Below are 17,093 nucleotides of genomic sequence, written 5' to 3' on the forward strand. Positions count from 1 at the left end.
AGCTCAGGTCGTCTCATGTGGTATCGAGCACAGTAGAGAATGTGGGGCAGGATAGGGGAATGTGGGAGACAGATGCAGGGGGCTGCTTCAGCTGAGGGCCGCAGCGGGAGGCTTCTGCCGGCCGACCTGCGCAGGCACCTGCCATGATGGGTGGGAGCTGCCACATGAAGATCAGCAGGAATGGTCTCCCAGGCAGATGGTAGAGCAAGGTGCAAAGGTCCTGGGGCAGAAATGAGCTTGGCTTATTCAAGGAATGGCCAAGAGGAGAAAAATGAGGTTGGAGATGGTAACAGGGCCAAGATGTGTAGAATCACAGTAGTCTGGGATCTGGAGTTGGATTCAAAGGGCCCCCAGAGACCACTCGGCGGTCTGTTTTAGGGGTGGTAGCTGGTTACATAAGGCATGATCTCACTGATGTTTTCAGGAAGTTCGGTTAGCCGTTGAGCCCTCTGGCCCTGCACAAGGCTTCCTCTCCAAAGCCAGTAGCCAGTGTCACGGACCCAGCTCTGTTTAGAAGAGGGACCCACCTATTCGGACTTCCCCCTTGGCCTCTACAAAACCTCGGCGAAATGCGCCCACGCTGCCAGAGCCGGGGTTTGGCTTCCAGTCCGGAGCGAGCGCTCTTCCTCCCGCATGAGCCTCGGGCCCGGCCCTGGTGCCCTCCCTGCAGCTGTCACTCTCTGCTGCCTCTCTCTCTCTCTTTCTCTCTCTCTCTGCGCAGATATTGTAGGCACTCTGAGGCCAGATGAGAAGGCCATCATGACTTACGTGTCCTGCTTCTACCACGCTTTCTCGGGGGCTCAAAAGGTGAGCTGGGCTGGGAGCGTCCCTCACTGCTGTGGCCGGAGCCTGGTCCTTGCTGTCCCTGTGTCCCTGCCACCCATTTGTGGTTGGAGCCCTTGCCAGACCATCCCACAGGCTGCACCGGCATGAGGATGGACCCGGTCAGGCGGGGTTCTCGGGACCGTGGGCCTTAGGTGCCGACAGGCCACGGCTATCCTCTGTGAGCACGGCCTGGCCCGTAAAGATGGTGATGGCGTCCCTGTAGAGCCGCATTTAGCACCTGTGCTCCTTTCTGTGCTGCGCCCTGCCCTGGTCAGTTGCCTGCTGGCCTGGCTGTGTGCTCGCGCTGGGGAGCACTGGCCTTTCTGGCCCTCTTCACGACTTCTTCCCCTCACGGGTGCTGCAGGAAAGGCTTGGCCCGAGCAGGTTACATCCTCTCTGGGCCCCCGTCCCCAGCGCCCTCGGGGGTGTCAGAGCCCAGTGGCAGCTATCCACTCCCATGAGAAGGCACCCGGCAGCCCCTGGGCAGGGATTCTCTGCCTGGAGGCCCGGGCACCTTTGTCCTCTCCATCTGCCTCATGTTTCGTGGGTCCTGGGCAGCCACGTACTCCCGGTGACTTGATTCTATGTCACCCGTTAGGAGCATGCAGGGCTGGGGAGGAGAAACCAGCTTTTGTTAGTTGAGCATTTACTGCATGCTAGGTGGTCCTGCGGCAGCTCCGCACGCGCAGGTTCTAGGGGAGTCCCGCACATGGTGGGTGCTGTTACCTTCCTGTAACAGAGAAGGAAACCAGAGTTCAGAGAGGCAGGGAGACCTTCGCAGAGTCACAGGACCAGGGCTGCACCTGCGGGTCCTGTGGAGCTCCTTCTGTGGGCCGTCTGTCCTGGTCCCTGCTGTCACCTCTTAGCAGTGTGACCTGAGATGAGTCCCTTTCCTTCAGTTTCCCCACCTGTAAAACAGGGATCCTACCCATCCCTGTCTCAGGATTGTCCTGAGGGTGAAATGAGCTCATATAGAATGGCTCCTAGCCCTGTAAGCACTCAGCTGGTGATGGGGTGGTCGGAGCAGCCTTCTGGGCGTGCCCCTGTCCACCATGGTCTTCTTAGCCCCATGGCCTCTCCCCACCCAGTCAGCATGTGGCTGGAACTTGTGTTTGCAGTGTTCTGTGGGGGGGCGCAGGCGGAGAGAGTGGGGGTGGGGGCAGGCAGCGGTGGAAGATTCCCGGACTCAGACCCAACCCGGCTGACCGCACGCTTGCCGCTGGCCTCACCGCTCTGCAGGTCCTAGCCAGCTTCACTCCCCTCCATGTCACCCTCTCCTGCCCAGGCTGTCCTCCCCGGCTTCACGCTGACCTCCGCTGCGGTGAGGGCTGGGAGGCCTTGAGGGATTTGTGGGAGCAGATAGGGGCAGGAAAACTCAGGCCGGAGCATTTGGGGGTGTCTGAGGCAGCTGGGCCCGTTTTGGGAGACAGGAAGAAAAGGTCAGGCCACTGGGAGCTGCCCGTTCACCAGGAGACGTGCTGCACTCGGGCTTCTCCAGCTGTCGGTCCGGCTTCCCCCAGCCTGTGTTGACTTCTCCAGACAGCCCTGCAATGCTTTTATTCGTGCTGCTCTGTGTCCTCAGAGACTCAGGCCAGCCTCTCAGAAGAGTGCTCTCTGGCATCCGTTCTGGTTTATAAGCGCAGGGCAGACTCCAGACCTCACGGAAGTATGCCCGTTCTCTCCTGATAGTTTATTTTTTGTCCCTAAGCAATTGCTGCTTTCCTTGGTTCGCTCCTTCATTCATCAACTTTGAGTATCTAAAACTTACCCAGCCCCTAGGGGGGTGCCAGGAATTCAGCGGTGAAACAGCCCCTCCGACTAGCAGCTCCCCCCTCGGGGTGGATCTGAGCACGGGGTGCCCGTTGTCCGAGTCCGGGCGGGGACTGACTCCCACAGGCCCCCCAACCCCCCGCAAGCTGAGACCTTAGTTCTGCTTCCGGCACTCACTTGGCCGAGGCCCTCGTGAGCCTCATCTCTGAGGCGCGGTGCCTGGGGCCGTTGGCGTGTCGCCTGCGGCGTGGTGCCCGGCATGTGCATGTGTGGGCACGTGTACACGCACGCCAGTCCCGGCTGGTCCCCCACTCAACCTCCCCACCTGTCCCGGGAGCAGCGTGTGGACAGGAGAGGCTGGGCGTCGGGGCCTTTGGCTAGCGGGTGTGGAGCCATCCCCAAGCCTCTCTGTTTTCCTTCCCCGCCACTCTGTAGACCCTCCTCACTCTTTCTGTTCCTGTTCTGTTGCCGTTTCAACTTCTCCTCTTGGACCCTTTCTGTGCTTCCTGAAAGGTACCTGGTCTTTCCGCTCCCCGTGTGGCACCCCCCGCTCTCCTTCTTCTCCACTCCTCGCGTTTCCCCCCAGCAGGACAAGGCAGCACGTTGTCCTGTAGTCCTGAGCAGAGGCTGGTCACAGTCTCCACCGCTCCCTTCTGCCTCATGGGTGGTGACTTCTGCCCAATGGGCCATCCGCACCCACCTCTGAAGGGAGGATTAGAAAGGGGATACTGGTGCTTTCCTGTGCACAGGCTTCTTTGGGGGCCCCTGCACCTCCACTTTCCGCCGCAGCCCTCCGGCACTTGGCCTCTCTGCTGCAGACCTTCCCACCCAGGGGGACACTCCTTCAGGGCTTGGCCCAGTGGAGGACCCCACCCAGCCTCACTACTCAGCCTCCTTCTCTGTGGGCCTGTTAATCCATTTCCCCCAGAGTGGAAGGGCTCCCTAGCCCCCTTCAGTGTCTCCAGGGTCCAGGCCAAGGGAGCCGAGGGGCCCAGCTGTCGGGGGTGGGGTGTATTAGCAGTAAGCTATGGGGACGCCGGCAGAACCCATCAGGACGCAGCCACTCGGGGTGCCATCTTGCTGGAGCTGTGCTTCTCTCCTTCCTTCCTCGGGGAGTGTTGTGTGGGCTGTGGACGGGCCGGCTCTGGGGGATGAGCCTGTCAGGAGGGAGGGTCACCAGTCCCTAGGCACCCCTGACCATGGCGCTTCCCCTGTCCCAGGCTGAGACCGCTGCCAACCGGATCTGCAAGGTGCTAGCGGTCAACCAGGAGAATGAGCACCTTATGGAAGATTATGAGAGGCTGGCTAGTGACGTAAGTCTGCTACTCACCCCACCCCTGCTGGCCCCACCACAGCGGGAGGACTGGGGTGCCTCTGGTTACCCTTGGGTGAAGGTCATGTGACACTTGCAGAGGGGAGGGCAGGCACGGCAGTGAGCCTTCCTAGATAAAGACATGAGCTGACAGACTGTAGAGTGTGGCCAAGCCAGTGTGTGACCTTCCAGGCTAGCGTCACAAAAGGCTGAGGGTCAGACCGGTATTGTCACCATGCTCCCCAGCTCCTGTGGTCTTGAGCTCGGGTTCCTACAGAGGTACTCAAGGACAGAGTTTCCCAAACACCCCACCGCTCCAGAATTATTGGGGGAGGTTTTAAAAAAACCTGCCATGCCCTCTCTGCAGGCTGGCTGACTTGGTGGGATGGAGGGAGACCCCTGTGCAGACACAGGGACAGGACTGCGGATTGTCACGGCGGGCCTGGCACCGCACTTCTTGAGCTGGGTCTGCTGCCTCCACAGCAGCTCCAGGAGGAGGGAACACGTCTCACCCCTTTTCCAAGTGGGGAAACTGAGACCCAGAGGGTCAGGCACCAGGCGCACAGCTGGCGAAACAGAGCCAGAGGTCAAACCCAGGCAGCTCTACTCCAGAGCCTGAACCTGGAAAGGCCACTGGGAACGTGGGTGTTTAGTTTTGGGTTCCCTCCTTTAAGAATTTCCACTTTAAAAAATGTGTGTGTGTGTGTGTGTGTGTGTGTGTGTGTGTGAGAGAGAGAGAGAGAGAGAGAGAGAGAGAGTTAGTTAGTTAGTTAGTTTCTGGAGAGCAGTGGTTTGAACGCTCTTCGAGACTAATGGTTCCCAGACTTGGAAATTTCACAAACCAGTGAAAAAGTATTTGACAGCCAGCCTATGGTGACCAGCTTTTTGTTTCGCCAAGTTAAGGGTATTTTTAAAAGAAAAAGCCAAAAAGGCCCCCGGCTGGCTTAGTGAGGTGTGCAACTCTTGATCTCAGGGTTGTGAGTTCAAGTCCCACGTCGGGGCAGAGATTACTTAAAATATTTTTAAAAATTAAAAGAAGCTACCGTCTGTTACCACCCTGCTTTATAATACCAAGAGAAAGTTAAAAACTTGGAATCCCGTCGCTTCCTAGGAAAGGGCAGCTGGCACCATCCACTAGGATGTAAAGACATATAGATCCCTTTTTCCTTGATTTTCTCATTTTGCCAGAGTTTGGCACTTGGGAACCACTTCTTCAAGCATCTCCATGCTGGACAGCAAGATTTTCCTCTCCAAGGATTGTTCTAGAATTGCTTGTTTGTACCTGTCCTCGCTCTATCACATACGATGGGCTCATAAAATATGTATCACTACCCCCCCCACCCCGATTTTACTGTCAAATTGTTTCTGTCCCGGGCCCTGTGCCCGGTGTGCGGACCGCCTCAGAGTGAGTCTGCCATGCTGTGGGCTCTTCCCTGGAGGGCACTTACAGCCCAGGAACAAGGAAGCAATGAAGCAACGAGGTGTTGCTCCAGGACAGTGCGGAGCTCAGCGAGCATGGGATCGTGTGCTGGGACTGATGGGAGGGGCATGCGTATTGAGCCTGCCTGGCTTCGATCTGAGGTCCGAGGAGGAGGCGGCCCAGGAGCAAGGCATGCCCAGGACATAAGCAGAGAGCAGCGCAGTGGTTCAGAGAGGGGCACACATCCCTGTAGTTCCCTGTCTTAGGCTCCCAGCGGGCACCACGACGAAGTCAGGCTGGGGAGCAGGGCTGATCCCCGGGGGGGGCGGGGCCTGGAAAACCCGTGCCCCTCGTGCCCATGAGTGGGGCCAGCACCCCCCCCCTGCCCCCGCCGCCTTCACCCCGAGGCCTCTGGTGTGCCCGCAGCTCCTGGAGTGGATCCGGCGTACCATCCCCTGGCTGGAGGACCGGGTGCCGCAGAAGACCATCCAGGAGATGCAGCAGAAGCTGGAGGACTTCCGGGACTACCGGCGCGTCCACAAGCCGCCCAAGGTGCAGGAGAAGTGCCAGCTGGAGATCAACTTCAACACGCTGCAGACCAAGCTTCGGCTCAGCAACCGGCCCGCCTTCATGCCCTCCGAGGGCAGGATGGTCTCGGTGAGCGCCTGGGGTGTGTGGCCCGCTCCCGGCCAGCCTGTGCGGTTGAGGAGCAGGAGGGGGTACAGCTGACTCTTGAGCACATTCTTCCTCCCCACCTCACTTGACTTTTACACCCACTGTCTGCATTTGGACCCCTCTGTGGGCCATGATTCCAGGACCTCCGAGTGCTCGAGGCCCCTTTTCAGGAGAGACAGGGTCCCGCTGCGCGGTTGCCTGGCTCCCATAGCGCATCTGGGGCATTCTTTCATCGTCACGCACTCAGTTAACGCAAAAATGCATGCGCTGTGTGCTGGGCCCCATCCAGGCACGGGCTAGACGTGACCCCAGGCCGTTTACACTGCCTGCCTTCCCATCATCGTCCCTCAGGGAGGGATCACCCTGCTGGGTGGCCCAGCTCCCCCTTGCAACCCCGGTCATCTTGTGTCCCCACAGGACATCAACAACGGCTGGCAGCACTTGGAGCAGGCCGAGAAGGGCTATGAGGAGTGGCTGCTGAACGAGATCCGTAGGCTGGAGCGGCTCGACCACCTGGCAGAGAAGTTTCGGCAAAAGGCCTCCATCCACGAGGCCTGGACCGATGGTAGGGTCCCCCAGCTTCCTCGGCCCACTGCCGTCTCGCACACCTGCGCACACGTACACCCTCACAGCCCCTCGTGTCGTTGGGTCTGTTTGTCAGACCCCCTTTCCTGTTGCCTGGAAACACGCCTGTCATGCAGCTCTGGGCTCATTCACCCAGCCCTGGGCAGGAGGAACGCTGTGGAGCTGAGCTGTCCCATCTGCTCTAACCTCTGAGGCTCCTTCCAGGCCGGCCCCTGTCTGGGTGGGCGGAGGCCATCCTCCAGGAGTACAGCCTAACCTCATCCCGGTTCCAGCAACAAGGGATCCCTTGTCCCTCTTCGCTGCTGTATCTTCTTTGAGGATGGTGCCCCTGCTAGGCCAAGGCAGCTGGGGGTTGGGGATGTGTGGGATGGGCTCTCCCATCCTGGGAAGCCTGTGTTCAGATATTCTGCCTGTCTTTTCACTCGTGCACACTTTGTGAACTTGGACTTCACACGGAAGAGCCAGAGCTGGGTGGGCCTGTGTGCCCAAGCACGGTCCTTAAAGGCAGGTCCAGGGAGCCACCCCCCCAGTTCAGCTGACCACCCCACGAGCTCTTTCTCCCGTTCAGGGGCCCGGGCCCCTGGAAGCAGGGCTTCTCCCAGAAGGGTAGCCGGTGATGTCCTCTGTTTCTTGGCAGCCCCGCAGCTGCCTCGTCCCTTGGCTCTAGATGTGGAATTCCAGCATGTCCCTGGCTCTCGGTCAGGACCCACACTGTGGTTGAAATTCCAAATCCCGGGGGTCTGAAAGCCTTCAGAAATGGGCCAGTGCCTGCGAAAGCCACGAGCCAGGACTCCCGCCCGTCCGCTTGTGGCCTCCTCCTTCCCAACCGTGCCTTGCCGAGTTTAGTCTTCCTTGTGTGGCTCAGTGTGACGTCTCATCCCTCCACGCCACCGTCCCCCATCAGCTCCTTGCTGAGCTTCTGGGGCTCCTCTAGCTGGTGGGCAGGCAGCCCCGACCCAGGCCAGATGCTGAGACCTACCGAGAGGCACCTGTGCGACCTACCCACACGCCACCCTGTGCAACCCGCAGCCCCGGGCCCACCTGACCCGTGTTCCCGGCCACAGGGCCACTCATGCCCTCGTCACGTTAATGGCAGGCTGTTGTTTTCAGCAGCAGCTGCTGGGCCCAGAGCCAAACCCTAATCCCTCTTTTGCTGGGAAGGCCATGCGGCCGAGGCGACCAAGTGTCCACTGGGGAGTCCGTAGGGGCCAGGGGCACAGGCACCTCAACCTTGCAGCAGCGTGTCCGTGCTGGAGGCCGGGGGGGGGGGGCATTTACTTCATTTGTTGATTGATTTCTTGATTCGGCTCTTTCTGAGCCCAGTACTTTCGGGGGCAGGGCCGAGGCCCAGGGAGCCTCCTGTCAAAGGACCCTTGGGCGTGAGTAGATTTTACTGCATCTGTGCGTCACACCTGTACTGTCTCAAATCCTCATCCGTGTCCGTCCTTCCACGGGCTCTGGGCATCATGCCTGGGCGCTTCCCTTGTCAGCCTCTTAGCCCAGGTCATCAGCTCTTATCCCTTACCTGGAGCTGCAGGGGGCCCAGGGTGGGTGTGTTCTGAGGCCAAGGGATGTGGGTGTGATGTTCTTTCCCTGGGAGTGACAGGGTCTGGCCTTCCCCACAGGCGCTGAGAAGGTGGCTCAGCTTATAGCCAGGGCCCAACTGGTTCAGTGGCCTCCACATGCCCCTGTCTCCCCACCCCCACCCCCCCCAGGCACTTTGGCATCTGGCCCTGCCCCTCAGCAGCAGCCTGGAACCTCCAGGTGGGCTTGCCCGCTCTCGTTCCCAAGGTCTAAAGCCACCCAATTTTGCAACACAGGAGGATAGACTCGGCCCCCTCTGTACCCCTGGAATCCCATGCCAGCAGCCTGCTTTCTCTGGAGAGCTGGGCCCAGATAGGGGGTTGAGCCACCATCGTTCCAAGCTTCCCTCACCATCCCCCAACCGCCCGCAGGGGCGAAGGTCCATCTAGCTGCTGTGCTGCGGGTTTTGGATTGTCAGGGTGGAAAAATGGAAACGAGCCTCTGCATCCCCACTGCGGCCGCCCCTTGGCCTGAATTCAAGGCATCCATGGCCACGGGCCGCTCCTCCTGACTCCCCCCATGCCCCCCTTGCCAGCTCCCTTGCTAAAACTCTGCTGAGGCAGAGAAGTGGTAACCTACTATTTCGGGTTCCCACCCTTGGGAGAAAGCAATTTGGTGAAGGGAATTGCAAGCTTGCCTTTGTGGTTAAGCCTCCTGCCCCAGGGCCGAGGCGGCAGGGCCCATGGAGCCTCTTTCCCAGGCTGCCGCCTCCTGTCACCCGTGCCAGGCCCGGTGCTCGGGGCCGCTGGGATGTGGATGGGCCTCGCTCTGTGCCCACGCTGCTGGAGGCCTGAGACCAGGCACGGGCCTGGACCCCGTTTCACGGACGAGGGAACAGGTGGGGAAAGGCCTCCTGCCTCCCCACGGCGCATGCTGCACCAGGCAGCCAGCTGTTGATCTCGTGCGCCAGAGCCAAGCTGAGGGCTGGGTCTCTGAGCTGCCACCCCAGGGCTAGCCTGGCTCACCGGAAGCAGAGCACCTGTAGGAGGCAGGACTCCCAACCACCATCACAGACTGGTCTCTCCCCACCCCGTTCTCTGTAATACCGTGCCATGCTTACAGGACTTCCTGGAGCTTCTGGCCTGGGTGTATAATTAGCCAGGCTCCAGGACTAATAATAGCGTGCCTCTCTTCCTTCAAAGGGCCTGACAGTGGGCCCCACCTCAGCGTGCATGGAAGGCCCGTAGGATGGGGTAGGACACGGAGGTGTGTGACAGGAGCCCCCACTCCTCCCCGGAGCCTGGCCCCAAGCGCTGGGGGCAGGCCCCAAGGGGTTGGGGCCATGGAGAGCTCTGGAACGTGCATCCTGCTCCCACTCTGTGGAGGCCTGGGCTGCAGCCCCAGCTGCTGGTGCAGGTGCTGGCCCTCCAGGTATGGGCATCTCCCTTTCCAGCCACGGTGGCAGAGTCCGGTCCCTGCCGTCCACTGATAGAAGGCCCTGAGTTTAGAACACATGGGTTGGATGAGGATATCTGTCTCAGGCTCCTTAGCCCCACAGTGTCTCCCAGCTCCATCCAGGATATAGGTGGGCTTAGAGATTCCTTAAAAAGGCAAGGAGAAAGGTTCTGGAAGTTTCTTGTTCCCACGGCACCATGCTCGGTGGGGCAGGATGTGGGGTCTGGATCTCTTTTCCTGGGGTCAGACAGCCCCCTGGATTCCCACTGCGCTGTTGTCTAAACACCTTCTACCCTCTGCCCACCCCAGGGAAGGAGGCCATGCTGAAGCACCGGGACTATGAGACAGCCACCTTGTCAGATATCAAAGCTCTCATTCGCAAGCATGAGGCCTTTGAGAGCGATCTGGCCGCACACCAGGACCGTGTGGAGCAGATCGCCGCGATTGCCCAGGAACTCAAGTACGCGAGGGGTCCCTGCCGGGAGTGGGGGGTGGCAGCATCCTGGGGTCCAGCCTGCTTCGTGGCCTGAGTGGGCCCTCTCACCTCCCCCCTTTCAGATGCCAGGGAGAGCCCTTATAGGATGATGCCTTTTGCCTATTTGGTCTTAACCCCAGATGAGAAACAGGCAGAAAGGAGGTCTCTGACCGCCTTCCTGATGCTTTAGGCTCTAGGGGTCCGCAGGGCTCTACCTTTTGCCTGCCACACCACAGAGAGGTCCCCTGGCCCCCTGATGTGGGGGGCGGCCTACCCCCTGCCATTCCCACCCGCTCCCCCGAGAGGGGATCGGGCTGCACAGAGAGCCCATTGTTCTGCCCGGCCACTTCCCTCGCTCGCTCAGAATACACTTATTGTACGAGCTTCCAGGCTGCCGGGTTCTTCTCCCTCCCTTTCCCGCCCCAGTCAGATAAACTTGCGCACACAGTTAGTACACCGAACCTCCAGAGCCAGTGAATGGGGCCTTATGCCACTGGCACGGCGGCCGCAGCAGGGAGGGCCCAGGGAGTGGGAGGCCTAGGCCATTACTTCATGGAAAATCCACAGGGCCTGGAGGGGCCGCACGGCTCCCAAAATAGCTGTCTGCTCAAAAATAGGATACTTGGCTGGAGCTGCCCTTTCCACAGACACCCCCCACCCTGCCAGTCATCCCTGAAGCTCTGCTTGTTTCTATGAGGCTGGGGCCCAGCTGCGGTGCCTGGTGCAGCCCCACGCCAGGCAGGGCCGGCTTCCTCCTTGACTCACTCCCTCTGCTCTGCCCAGTTGCTGTGCGGCTTCCCCGTGCGCTCAGCCAGAGGCAGGAGTGCTCCGTAGCTCCCCCAGGGGGCCCTCACGGTCATGGGAAGATGGTGTCCCTTGGGGTCTTGCCGCCTCTCGTAGGCTTGAGCCTCAGGGCCTGGCACGCCCAGGTGGAGGTGGATGAGGTCCCACGCACGGATGTCCATAGCGGCTGTGGGAGGTGGCATGAGGGCGTGTTCCGCTGCTGACAGGCGAGCCCCTGGGCGCTGATGGGAGACAGGCTTGGGGTAAGTCCTTGGCCAGCCTGCCTCCCAGGCACCGGGAGCAGGTGTGTGGCACCCGCTCTCCAGAGTGGAGGGGGGGGCAGGCGGCCGCCGAGGCAGCTTTTCTGGACAGTGGCCCTGCAGGAGGAAGGAAGGGCAATTCGGGGGTGCTGTCTGTTCCCCCGAAGATGAGTCAGAGGGCCAGGCACTGGCCAGGATGAGCCTGAGTAGACAGCCCGGCTGAGTGTTGATAATAGAAACTCAGAGCACTCAGTGTTCCACACGTACCGACTCCTTTAATTACCCGCCCCCCATGTTACGGAAGGGGAACTGAGGCACAGAGAGGCTCAGGGGCTTTTCCACGGTCACACTGCTGGTGGGTAGCTGAGACAGGAGTGGAGCTCAGGCTGCCTGGCCCCTCTGGGGAGCCCAGCCATGGTCCCCAGCCCCATCCCCCAGGTCCTGTTCTTCCCAGAGTTGTTCCTGCTCCCCGTCCCTCCCCAGGCCCCCAAGGTTTTGCCTGTACCTCCACTCCCTGGGAACCTCCTGCTAAGAGTATCCAGGGTCTGGAGCTCAGGAGGAAGGAATCCTGGGGCAGATAGGAGAAGAGCAGGGGCAGGAGGTGTGAGGGGCCAGGAACGATCACGTCCGCCCGCTTCTCTTTTACATCTGTTATTAATTGCTTAGAATGACAGTGCGGGTTTGCTGCTCATTTTTTCTTCATGTTCATTGAAGTAAATCCCTTTAATCGCTGTTAGTACATCTACTCAGAGGGGACCAAGGACTGCCCTCCACACTTCATGTGCCCTCAGTAACTGGATCCCCACAGTAACCCCACGCCCATTTCATAGATGGGAACATCGAGGTCTCCAGAATAGGTCATTCACACGCCTGGGGTCACACTGGTACAGAATCGAAGAGCCAGGATTCTGACCGGGGGAACTTGGCCCAGGAGCCCATTGCTTAACCCAGTGTGCTCTGCTGGACCTTTGGGTGACAGAAGCAGTCCAGACACAGGCAGTGTGGGGGCCCCCGTGTTCGGGTGTCGTGACAGCCAGGTCTCACAGCGAGTCTGCAGGGGCCCCCTCTCCACCCCTCTCACCAGCATAGCCTTGCCTGCCCCTTGCCGGGTCTCATGGCCACGTGTCCGTGTCTCCCCGCCCCCTCCCCGCAGTGAGCTGGACTACTACGACTCCCACAACGTCAACACCCGCTGCCAGAAGATCTGCGACCAGTGGGACGCCCTTGGCTCTCTGACCCAGAGTCGCAGGGAAGCTCTGGAGGTGAGGGGGGGTGACGTCACCCACGGAGCCCTGTGGGGGTCGGTGGGGGTGGCGAGAGCGGACGCTGCCAGGACCCCCGAGCTTCCTCTGACCCACCTCGAGGGGACGTTCTCCAACCCCTTGGGTCCCCGGGCCACCAACCACTTGCTTGCTGACTGACCTCCCCGTCCCGTCCCTGCATGCGCCAGAAAACGGAGAAGCAGCTGGAGACCATTGACCAGCTGCACCTGGAGTACGCCAAGCGGGCCGCACCCTTCAACAACTGGATGGAGAGTGCCATGGAGGACCTCCAGGACATGTTCATCGTGCACACCATCGAGGAGATCGAGGTCCGCAGCTGCCCGCGCACCCCAGGGGACCGCTGTGGACCCGGGCTGCCCTTCACGCCTTCTCCTCCTTCCAGGGCCTGATCTCAGCCCACGACCAGTTCAAGTCGACGCTGCCGGATGCCGACAGGGAGCGGGAGGCCATCCTGGCCATCCACAAGGAGGCCCAGAGGATCGCCGAGAGCAACCACATCAAACTATCAGGCAGCAACCCCTACACCACCGTCACCCCACAGATTATCAACTCCAAGTGGGAGAAGGTGGGCAGGCTTGGCGGCGGGGCTGGGGTGGGCCAGCCAGGGGAAGGGCCACCTGGACTGCCATGGCTCACCACCCCCATCACCCCCCAGGTGCAGCAGCTGGTGCCCAAGCGGGACCATGCGCTCCTGGAGGAGCAGAGCAAGCAGCAGTCCAATGAGCACCTCCGCCGCCAGTTCGCCAGCCAGGCCAACATCGTGGGGCCCTGGATCCAGACAAAGATGGAGGTGAGGGCCCATCGCCCCAGCCTAGCTGAGCTAGGAGCAGCTCTCAGGGCAGAGTGGGGGCGGGTCCCCAGTTGTCTCTGATGGGTCTGCCGGAGGCCCTGCTGTGGGAGTAAGGGCAGCCTCCTGGGATCAGTGTTGATGAAAGTGACAGCACACTCCAGAGGGAAACCTGGTAGAGGAGTCAGGTAGGGGAGGGTTCAAGTCTCAGCTCTGCGTGCTGACCAGGGGGATCAGGTACAAGCGAACTTCTGCTCCTGGGTTTTCGCATCTCTAAAAAGGGATGGAAAGAGTCCTTTCATTGCCTTGGCAAATGCTTGGCCACCGCTCTGCAGCAGCCACCTGACGAGCACTGGTGTTTCTGGAACCAGGGCGGTCCGCGTGCTGACCCTTCCGGTGGGCTCACCAGTGAGCCTTGGGACCCGGCCCCAGAAAGTCTGCACAGATGCTGCTCGCAGCCTGGGCACGCCTTACAGAGCACTCATTTCGCCCAGGCTCCGAGCCAGGGCAGGGGTGGGGCTCCAGGCTGGCTGAGCTGCACTGCCACCCTGGGAAGCCCCGTTTCGGGGGCTTGTGCTCAGGAGCCCAGATTCCGAAGCCGGCCAGGCCTGGGTCCAGATCCTGACCCTGCCTCTCGCTGTGAGCAGTTGCTGTGTTTGGGCCTCAGTTTCCAGGCCTGTTCCCGTCCTGGGCCTCACAGGGAGTTGGGGATGTGCACCAAGGTTAGGCCTGGCCGGCCTCAGCCCAGACACTGCCCCCTGGCGGCCTGCACTGTGGAGGGTGGGCCTGGAGGGGTCAGTCAGCCCGCAGCCGGCTTCCAGGCATGGGAGGGCCCCTCGAGAGGCCTCCCGCAGCCAGCAGCCCCCCTGCCTTCCATGCAGGAGATCGGGCGCATCTCCATCGAGATGAATGGGACCCTGGAGGACCAGCTGAACCACCTGAAGCGGTACGAGCGCAGCATCGTGGACTACAAGCCGAACCTCGACCTGCTAGAGCAGCAGCACCAGCTCATCCAGGAGGCCCTCATCTTCGACAACAAGCACACCAACTACACCATGGAGGTGAGGCCCGCCCAGTGCCCACGCACCGCGCAGGCCCGGCCTTGGGGCCAGATGGGTCTGGCCCGGTAGGAAAGGCACCTGCTGCTTTCTCTCTCCTCTCTGTCCCTCTGAGCGAAAAGACTAGATCAAATGTTTTCAAATGTTTTCACGTTTCTAAGAAATCAGTTCCCACTGTTGCTTCCATCGCTGTGACAGCACGGCGTTGGGAAACGCTCCTCGGAGAGCTGGGAGGGGGTGCGGCCCCTGCCCCCCTCGGCCTCGTCCTTGCTGGGGGACACAGATGTGTGCGGGCACCCACTCGCTGTGGCCAGGCTGACGTGTCAGGGCTGGCTGGCAGCCTGACCTCATCCACAGTGACACCTCATGCCGTCCAAGCGCGCTGATACCACAGAGAAACCCGGGTCCCCCCAACGCCGAGAGCCAGTTAAACATGCTGCCCTACCCCAGTGGTCTGCGTGCTGTTAACGCTGCTGCAGGGCAGAGGCAGACAGGGGAGCATGGGGCCGGGTCGGCATTTGGGAGAGTCCGGCCCAGCCCGCCTCCAGGCCAGACGCACAGCGCGTGCGAGGAGAGTTGAGCCGTGAGTCCCTAGTGGCAGCGGACCCTGCGCTGGCCGGCCTGCACTCATGCCCTCACTCTGCCCCCAGCACATCCGCGTGGGCTGGGAGCAGCTGCTCACCACCATCGCCCGCACCATCAATGAGGTCGAGAACCAGATCCTCACCCGTGATGCCAAGGGCATCAGCCAGGAGCAGATGCAAGAGTTCCGGGCCTCCTTCAACCACTTCGACAAGGTGAGCGGCTCCCTCTGCCCCTGGCGTCTTCCTCCCCACTGTCATCGTCCCATCCTGCCACCTCCGTCTTTGCATCTGTTCGTTCACCTCACAGTGCTGAGTACCGGCCACTGCTCACCGGGCCGGCAGGGCCCCAGCTGCTGAAGCGGGTGCACAGGGCCATCACCTTAAGGCCTGGGCATTTGTCCTTGGGAGGAGAAAGTTGGGGGCGGGGTGGGGAGTTCTAAATCCTGCCCCTGGGGCCATGTATCCTCACCAACCTACCACTGAGACCCTGGGACGGCCTGAGGCCCAGCACACCCGAGAATTTGTGCCCTGCCCATGCATCAGGTCTGCGGGTCCGCTGAGCGCTGTAAAGATTCAGAACGCCGGCTCCAGTCTGGCGGGCCCACTAGGAAGGCCCTGAGCACCTGAGTTTGCTGCGGTCCCCGCCCACCCTGCAGGGCCTGACCGGCTATCTGCCTGCCCCCTGTGTGTGAGTGTGTGCGCGCTCAGCTCCACACTGTCAGCCAGGGCCCCTGGTGTCCCAGATAGGACAGGTTGTAGTCTCCCACCCCAAATCCTGGAGGCAGGGAGAGCTCCCCGTTCCCTCCCCAGAGCCCTGGGCCTCAGTCCTCCATTCTGCACCCCTCAGCTCCCACCCCGGCTCTGACCGAGGCGTTGCGCAGGCCTCTGCTCCCCCATCTCCAGCCATCCCCTTGTCCATGTCCCCTCTAACTCTGTGTTTCCCCCGATGTGTTCCCCTCGCCCTGCCCTCTGCATGTGACCCCGGCCCCTCTCCCCACGTCTCCTCGCTGGCCTGGTCTCCACACCGCCCCTCGCACACACCTGCCTTCGGACGCCCGGCAGGACCACGGCGGGGCGCTGGGGCCGGAGGAGTTCAAGGCCTGCCTCATCAGCCTGGGCTACGACGTGGAGAATGATCGGCAGGTACGCGCCCCCCTGGGCCCCAGCGGACTGTGGCATTAACTGCTCTTCTTTCTCTCTCTCCTTCTCTCTGTCTCCCCTCCCTCTCGCCATTCCACCCCTTGCCATGTGTGTGCCATTTCACTGGCTCTCTTGCCTCCTCCCTGCCCTGTGTCTCTCTGGACACCTTCCCCCTTACCTGGTCTCTCGGGGCCGCCTCTGTCTCCCCGGCTCCCGCCACTGTCCTGTTTCCCTGCTGTGCACATGGGGCGGCCCCTCTTGCCTACTCTGGGCCTGGCCTCCTCTGCTGTCCCTGCGTCCTCGAGCAGAAGCAGACAGGCAGCATGGACTCCGATGACTTCAGGGCTCTGCTTATCTCCACAGGATACAGCCTGGTATGCAGCCTCTGCCTCCCCCTCGCTGCTCTGCCTCTCCTCCTCCCCCAACCCCCTTGCGCAGCCTCCCCCTTCCTCCTCACCGCCGCCTCCTCGGGGATCCTCCCCCAGCAGAGCAGCGCAGCCTTGCTGCCTTCTCCTCCACCTGTGCTGCTGCTGCTGGGCCGGGGTCTCTCCGACGACCCCCCGAGCCACCCACCTCCTTTCCTGGAAGTCTCCCGAGAGAGGAGGTCAGGCCTCTGGCTCCCTCCCCTTTTTCTTTCTCTTTCTCTCTTTCTTTCTTCCCCACCCTCCAGAGCTAAGTCATGAGCCTAGGGCTGAGGAGCAGTAGACCTGTTCGATCCATTCCCCAACTCCCCACTTCCCAAAAACGTGGGTGGGAAGGAGCAGGGGGAGCACATCCCCAGTCTGGGCAAGTGGGGCCCTGAGCCTGGGGAAGCCGAAACCCCTGGAGGCATGTGCCCTGGGGCCAGGCCCTGCTCTCCTGCTCCGTGGGGACAGCATCCAACCGGGCCACGCCCGGCTGTCCCACCCCACTCAAGTGCTGCCTGTCCCCCGCCCCACTCCCCCTCGCAGGGTGATGCCGAGTTCAACCGCATCATGAGTGTGGTTGACCCCAACCACAGCGGCCTCGTGACCTTCCAAGCCTTCATCGACTTCATGTCAAGGGAGACCACCGACACAGACACTGCTGACCAGGTCATCGCCTCCTTCAAGGTCCTGGCAGGGGACAAGGTAAGCAGCGTCCCTCGGAGGCACCCCGGGGCTCGGCCCGGAGAAGCC

General features: G+C 61.3%; 1 protein-coding gene across 6 annotated transcripts in view; it reads left to right on the top strand.

Annotated features, from left to right (window-relative positions):
• ACTN4 (actinin alpha 4) overlaps positions 1 to 17,093 on the top strand; it is a 68,669-nt gene that overhangs the window by 50,201 nt on the left and 1,375 nt on the right. Inside the window, exons 8-21 of one of the 6 annotated variants that reach the window (XM_080827619.1) lie at positions 722 to 807; positions 3,816 to 3,908; positions 5,754 to 5,984; positions 6,420 to 6,567; positions 9,876 to 10,026; positions 12,238 to 12,346; positions 12,535 to 12,675; positions 12,750 to 12,932; positions 13,023 to 13,157; positions 14,036 to 14,215; positions 14,863 to 15,009; positions 15,859 to 15,939; positions 16,245 to 16,310; positions 16,887 to 17,045. In XM_080827619.1, coding sequence (XP_080683745.1) covers positions 722 to 807; positions 3,816 to 3,908; positions 5,754 to 5,984; positions 6,420 to 6,567; positions 9,876 to 10,026; positions 12,238 to 12,346; positions 12,535 to 12,675; positions 12,750 to 12,932; positions 13,023 to 13,157; positions 14,036 to 14,215; positions 14,863 to 15,009; positions 15,859 to 15,939; positions 16,245 to 16,310; positions 16,887 to 17,045 — 1,910 coding nt within the window. The remainder of the gene's footprint in view (positions 1 to 721; positions 808 to 3,815; positions 3,909 to 5,753; positions 5,985 to 6,419; positions 6,568 to 9,875; positions 10,027 to 12,237; positions 12,347 to 12,534; positions 12,676 to 12,749; positions 12,933 to 13,022; positions 13,158 to 14,035; positions 14,216 to 14,862; positions 15,010 to 15,858; positions 15,940 to 16,244; positions 16,311 to 16,886; positions 17,046 to 17,093) is intronic. The other 5 variants (XM_080827617.1, XM_080827616.1, XM_080827618.1 and 2 more) reach the window with 5 other exon arrangements.

Source organism: Martes martes (assembly GCF_963455335.1).
Source record: "Martes martes genome assembly, chromosome: 17".
In the NCBI taxonomy this organism is placed as follows: Eukaryota; Metazoa; Chordata; class Mammalia; order Carnivora; family Mustelidae; genus Martes; species Martes martes.